General features: G+C 44.4%; 1 protein-coding gene across 1 annotated transcript; it reads right to left on the bottom strand.

The window, feature by feature from the left end:
* Nucleotides 1-1482: 1482 nt before the first annotated feature.
* Nucleotides 1483-5807, bottom strand: LOC127677818 (disks large homolog 5-like). Its single transcript, XM_052172807.1, has 6 exons — nucleotides 5675-5807; nucleotides 4507-4666; nucleotides 3342-3359; nucleotides 3144-3281; nucleotides 2340-2520; nucleotides 1483-1626 (listed from the first exon to the last, which is right to left on the bottom strand). Exons 1-6 carry the CDS (start codon nucleotides 5805-5807, stop codon nucleotides 1483-1485), a joined length of 774 nt encoding a protein of 257 aa, XP_052028767.1.
* Between the last annotated feature and the right edge of the window lie 1167 nt (nucleotides 5808-6974).

The following is a 6974-nucleotide window of genomic DNA, read 5'->3' as shown; positions in this document are numbered from 1 at the left end:
AAAGTGTGGAGCAGAGACTGAGGGAAAGACCATACACAAATACTTGATGACTGGAAGTGGATATAGGATACAACTGTCAGCTGGAAGGCTCTGCTAGTACATGACAAATACAAAGGAGGGACACTCTAAGTAAGCCACTGAACTAAGAACAGGATCTCCAATGGGTGAGCTAGAGAAAGGATCCAAGGATCTGAAGGGTTTTACAGCACAATAGGAGGAACAACAATATGAGACACCCAGTACTTCCAGAGCTCCCAGGGACAAGCCCATCAACCAGACAGTGCACATGGAGTTTCCTATGGCTCCAAACACATAGGCAGCAGATGACGGCCTTATTGGACATCAAAGGGAGGAGAGGCCCTTGGTCTTCGATGCTGCAATGTAGGGGAATACTGGGACAGGGAAGCAGGAGAGGGTTGATTGGGGAACAGGAGAAGGGGAGATGGAGTATGAGAGTTTGGGGGACCAGGAAAGGGGACAACAATTGAAATGTAAATGAAGAATATATCTAATAAAAAAAAAAAAAGAAAAATAGAATGAAAGGCATGAAAGTGGAGAGAAGGCCAAGGAAAAGAAGGTTCAGTGACAGGCCCAAAGTGGGATCCAGCTCAAGGGGAGGCCCCAAAGCCTGACAATATTACTGAGTCTATGGAGCACTCACAAAAAAGGACCTAGCATGGCAGCACTCTGAAAGACCCAACAAACAGCTGAAACAGTAGATGCAGGGCAACCCAGGAGGAGGACCAGCAGTCTCAATTAATCTGGACCTCCAGGATCTCTGAAATACTCTCCCACCAAACAGGCAGCATACACCAGCTGATATGAGGCCCCTAGCAGACCTACAGTGGAGGTCTGCCAGGTCTGTGTTCATTTAGAGATGATTTACCCAACCCTCAAGAGATAAGAGGTTCCAGGGAATTTTGAGGTCAGGTGGCGTGGTTGGTGGGGACATCCAACTGGAGATGGGGGAGAGGAGGAGGTATGGGATATGGATCAGTTGGAGGGTGTACAGGGGGTGGTGGGGTGGGGAATAAAATATGGAGTGTATAAAAATAACTCATTAATTAAAAAATGCACAAAGTGGCTTCGAAGAAAAGGAGTCAAGGGTTACAAATCAATTTTTCATTCATAAATAAATAAAAAAGAAGATTTAAAATGACAATTAATAAAAACAGTAAAAAGCATTAGCAAAAATGAAAAGTAATAACATCATGTAACATACCAATAACCTAACAAATAGCAAAACAATAAAAAACAGAACTTCAACCAAAAGTCTAACAGTAAATTATATGAAGCACAGTTCTCTCACTGCACTCTTAGGAACACAGATGTACAGCCTGTTTCTCCTCTTGGACACTTGGTGGCAGGGCAGTCCTCAGTTCTCTCTCAAGGGGTGTTGTCAGAGCAGGAAAGGGAATGACATCCTGAATCAGCTGGCTCATTGGCTGGGTAGTTAGGGCCTATTCGCCCTGAGGAATTGAATTATGTAGAGGAAGATTCATCCAAGAAATTATGTGGTTGTTGAGGATGGTGCTCTGCAGGGGGCTCCTGAGGTGGAAAATCATTCTGCATGTGGCCCTCTTCCTGGTCTGTGGAAATTTCAGCTCTTGCTACCATTTCTGGGACCTGGAAGAGGAAGGCAGATATTAAGATAGAGGCTTGGTGGGGACATAAATGTCAGCTGTCAGGCTGCTGCCTCCCACTACCTCAGCAGGAAAGTTATCATTGATCTTTGAACTGACACCATTGTTGTTATAACTGCAGGCAGGGCAAAATATTCAGCAACACTCACAAATACATAGGCTGAAAAATGTCACTCAGACTTTTATCAGAGCAAACCAATAAATGGGCAATGGGAAGAGACATCATTGGGTTCCCCCCAAAAAGCAGAAGGACACATGCCACCCTGATCAATTAAAATGAGGAGCACTCAATAATATTTCCATTTGGTTGTTAATCCTTCAAGTTGTTTCCCACCTGGGAAGTCACATGAGCCTTGCATGACCTCTGTCACAGGACCTAGAAGTTGCTAAAAGCTCTGCATGGCATCTCCCCTATAATGAGTACATGTAGGAATGTGTGTGGTTATTCATCTGTCACCCTTATTGTACTGTAGTTTCAAGCAGAGCAGCAAAGTACACTCAACAATAATTCAGTATCTCACAAGAGCCTAACATCCCAGAATACTTGCACATAGACAAAGCAATGTACAACTACATTCCAGGAGGTCAGTGACTGCTTGAGCATGTGGATTAGAAAGGTGCTAGATGAAAGCAAAGATGGATCCAAGGAAAAATGGTATAAAACAGTATTAGCCTGATTGAGCTGCTTGTCCCTACCTGATGTTGGGTTTGGAGGTTGCTGGTCTTCTCATGTTTGTCTTTATCATTCATGTTCAAGCCAACCAAGTATTTCTCTATGAGAGACCAGTCAAGAAGTACTTCCTTGCTCTCCCGCATCAGCATGACCCTTCTCTTCTTCACAAGCATCTTCTCCATGAGGAGTCGGCTATGCAGGTTGCTGGAAGCACACTCTGTATAGTAAGATCCTCCTCCCCTTCATACTTACAGGTCCCATTAAGCCCACCAGGACCCAGGTTGCCATGAAGACCTAATACAATACATCTTAATACATCCATCACAGGTGCACAAATAGCAGAGAGCAACTTGAGGTAGTAAGGATTGCTGCAGCCCAAATACCAATATGTGTCCACGTCTCTCCAAATGAAAGGGGGATATCCGACTATCCATGGCAGCCCAAAGCAATGGGGCAACATCTATTAGTAGGAGGCAAATACCATCAAAGAAGGTCGGTAGAACCAAGAGGAAGGCATTCTGTCATGGTATTATATCACAGTCAGGTCTATAAAACCCTGCCTGAGTACCAGAGACCTAGTACTGCATAATAACCCTCTCATGAACTAAATCACTTTTCTATCTAGAGACTTCTGAGTATGCCTTCATAATACTGGGAGGGGTAACAGTCTCTTACAGACTTATAAAAGGTGAATCTAAAATCCCAAGGCACACTGTTGGCTAAACATCAGAAGGGACAGAACCAGACCTGCAGACTCTCCAGTCCAGAAAGAAAGGAAGGCAGAAATGGCCTTTCCACAGCTGGTGGCCTCCCTCACTGGTACTTACCTATAGAAGTTAATCTCCTTCTTGAGATCCTGGATGTTCTCTTGGGCCTCAATCTTCTCCATCTCTAAGTTGTGAAGAAATGATCTCCTCTTGATCTCCTTTTCCTTTAACTTCAATTGTTCATACATTGGATTCAGCCTCTGGAAGGTCCAGTTACCAGGAACAGAGAACTCCATGAATGTGGATGGTTAAGAATACATCATCTCAGGCTGGGTCCTGTACTACCCCAGGCCCAGAAAACCACATTCTAGATTCTATATACTGGGATATTCTTCAGCTTTGGAAACTTGTTTTCCTGTCTCCAGGGTAGCAGAAGCTAGGCATCCAGGTGGAGGGTGCCATGGCTCCCTGTGTTCGCTCAGTAGGGCTGGAGATGCAGTCTAAGCAGCTATATTGTTAAGAGCCCAGGCCACAGATCTTTGCCCATTAGAAACCTGTGGTTGAATATTTCCCATTTTCACGTCAGGAATTCTAAATCGTGAATAACTTATACCTTAGAGACGGACATTACACATAATTGTGGAGATGAGACCAGACATCACCACATCTTTATAGTCTGCTCAGGAGATACAAATGTATGAACAATTGTGACCCCAGAGCCAAAGAACTGTGTTGATGGGGGCTCCTAGAGTTCAGCGCTAACATATACTTGAAACTGTCTTACAGACAGTAAGACAACACAGACTCCTAGATTCCAAAGTGTGAAGGGAGATATAACCATACAATGTGCATGCACAGGTAGGTGCATGTAAACACACAGAGACAAACAGATTTGGACACACACATACAAGGAGAAATGGAAACAGTTAGAGAATGAGATATAGAAACTGAAAGAGCACAGTGAGATGCAGAAGAATTGCATGCAACATTACTGTCTCAGAGTATAAGGCCCACAAAGAGGAACAGGCAGAGCATCAGGCATCTAGTCAAACACTGAGTTGAACTATGCAGACCAGGCCTCTCCAGCTGCTTCCAGGAGTTCCAGCACTCAGTCCTCTGCCAGACAATTACAAACACTCAGCACAAACTCACAGCTCCTACAAACTCACAAATCCACCTCATGTCAAGGGCTTTCCAAATGCACTATGGGAACTCATTTTCCACTATTTCTATCCCCGAATTCTTTATTCCCACAACAAGTCCCTCTTTTCCATTGGAGGGATCAGAAGAGTCCATTTCCCACACCACTCCAAAGCAAGCTTTAGGTTCTGCCGGTCTTCTAAAGAAGTATTTTAGGACATGACGTTTGGCACAGGGACGTTATGATGGTACAGCTTCCTAGAAAACCCCTCCTTAAAAGGGTAAGATGAGGGTGTCATTGCTGATCCCAGACTGACACCACTGTGTTTGGAGTAATGCATACCTCTTGTTCATGGCTCCTTCTGTGATGGAGATCAGGTGATCATTCACCTCATTTCTCTCCTGGGTAACAAGCTGCAGCTCTGTGGTCAGCTTCTCCTCTTCCTTCTTGGCCTTCTTCTTGCTTAGGACAGTTTCAGAGGATGATGTCTGCCTGCCAGCCCCTGTAGGTAGAATAACACAAGTGAACTTGCATGGTGGGGACACAGAGTAGAGACAGATGACCCTGAGACCCGTACAGAAGCAAAACAGGCCAAGAACCCAGTGACACCACACAGGGTTTGGTTCAGGCTTGAGATGCCTCATCAGTGGATCTCAGTTCTACCATCACCGTATAGAGACCAGGAGATATGAACAGACAGGTGAGTCCTCTGCCTCTCCACACATGCTTATGATGAGCAGAGAGATGGCTTCTCTTGGCTTATTGACAACTACTCAGGGTGCATCTTGGCTTCAGAACCCTCAGTCCTGTAGTTTCACAAATCAGATGATAAATTCACGGTCCAAAAGTATATAAGTATGTGGAGATGTTCAAATCTCCTACCCTGTTACTTGATGCCCGGGACATGGGATTATAACATCATGCAGCATGAGAACATGCTCAACACACTGATCAGATCCCCCTACTGAAACACCAAACACCCCAGAAGTATCAATTGAATCACATCTCTGTCTGGGTGTATCCCCTGTTACAGGTTTTTGTATGTAGTACAGAAATGCCTGCCACCTACAGCTGGTGATATAGAAAGTTAGGGTGGGAAATGTCAGGGAGAGGAGAACATAAGGTCATGGCCTGGAGCACAATTCTTTCCCTGCTACTACTGTCAGATAGCCACTGGTGCTAAACGAAACCATGAGAGTGAAGTGCAGTGATGCCCTGCCCTAAATTTGCATAGGTTAGACACTCTGTGACTCCTGATGCTCTCATTCTGTCCCCTGTAACACCCACTATGCCCACTGAAAGTAAAGACTTGGAGTTCACAGAATAACAGCTTTGACCTTGCCATCTCCTGCCTTAAGGACTAGAGACAATAATGTTCTGAAATCCTTGAATTTCAAGAATTGTGATAATCATGAAAGTTCTTTTCCTACCCAGACACTGCAGTTCCTGTGCCTCATTGTTAGAAAGGCTAGCTCAGGCCACCCCTGCACATCCACTTCCCCGAACTTACTTTGCATTCCCCAAGACCATCTCCTTCGTCCTTCATTACTCTCAGAAGAAAGAGCAGTTTCCTTCCTCCTCTCTCTAGTCTCTCTCCCATCTTCCCTTGCTCTTCCAAAAAGGTTTCTCAGTCGGGCAAACATGTCTATGGAAGTATCCTCTAGACACTGACTGAGAAACCTTAGTGTACGTGTTGTTGCTACAACACTGGTGATATCACAGAGGATGCCAAAACTCTCCAGGAGATAATAGAATGTTCAAGAAGGGAATGCTGATGTCATGGGGTACAGCCTTTGGCTCCCTGCTAATGTTCTTCCTGTACCAACTGGAAGCTGAAGTGCCCTTTCCTGGAGACTCTCCTGGGGCATAGCCATTGAGCCCATCCTCCTTCCAAAGCCAGGGTTTGCTCTAGGCTTGATTGGCACAACCTAAATCAAATCCCGATGTATCTCTCTGAGTGTTTACTTTCCATAACATTATCAGAAATGTCTCATCGTACCTCACATTTCCCTCAATCAGCAATATGAGCCATTACCATCCACTGAGAAATCACTCCAGTTTTAATATGCAGTCAAATGCTCTTCTGTCTCATCATGTACAGGTGGTCGAAATCACATCCAGGCAGTTCCTGCAGGGCAGGTTGTAATGTGTGTGTGTGTTAGGGGTATCAGTCATGATGTCCTGTTCTTAACATTTTGAAATTTCTCCAAGATGCCTTAGGAGAGAGAGAGAGATGCAGTCTTCATAGTGCTGGCAATAGTTTTGAGATCTGTTGTTAGGGGAAACTAGAATATTGGAGCCACCAATGGAAAGGCCCTCAGGCTGAGTATGAGGCTTTCATCACTTCACCACTGTCACCAAAGGAGGATTGCTTACAGCCCTCTGTAAGCTACAAAATGAGATTCTGTCAGAAAAAAATAAAATAGTAACAGCAATAAGGGCGTGCAGGCAGAAGGTATACGGAAATATGATAGATACAGGCGAGTGCCCAGAGCAAGGGCCTAGCATCTCTGTTTGGGTTCATAATTGGCCCCATAAACCACACAAACACTTTTCAGACAGTTCAGGTTTATTGAATTCAGACCTTAATATTGATCGATCAAAATGGTAGCTCAGGTTTTAGTTGCTAAGCAATCACCCCAATCATCTGTCTTTGTAAAGTTATAAATTCAAAACAAAACAAAACAAAATAAAAAAGCACAAGTAGCTCATATGAAGTGCTCAGTTCTGCTCAGGCCATTTCAGTTATAAGAGTGCATATGGATCTTAATTTGATGGGTCCCATGGAAAGGTTTCAGAACATTGTAAGT

This window comes from Apodemus sylvaticus, chromosome 2 (assembly GCF_947179515.1).
Source record: "Apodemus sylvaticus chromosome 2, mApoSyl1.1, whole genome shotgun sequence".
Lineage (NCBI taxonomy): Eukaryota > Metazoa > Chordata > Mammalia > Rodentia > Muridae > Apodemus > Apodemus sylvaticus.
Note: the sequence above shows the minus strand (reverse complement) of the source record. Positions and strands in the feature narration are given on the sequence as shown.

Coding starts and splice junctions, on each gene's coding strand:
- LOC127677818 (XM_052172807.1), bottom strand. CDS start 5,807: ATGTTTGCCCGACTGAGAAACCTTTTTGGAAGAGCAAGGGAAGATGGG. Junction 2,521..3,143: donor AAGGAGATTAACTTCTATAG/GTAAGTACCAGT, acceptor GTGTGCTTCCAG/CAACCTGCATAGCCGACTCC. Junction 1,627..2,339: donor ACCTCCAAACCCAACATCAG/GTAGGGACAAGC, acceptor TTCCTCTTCCAG/GTCCCAGAAATGGTAGCAAG.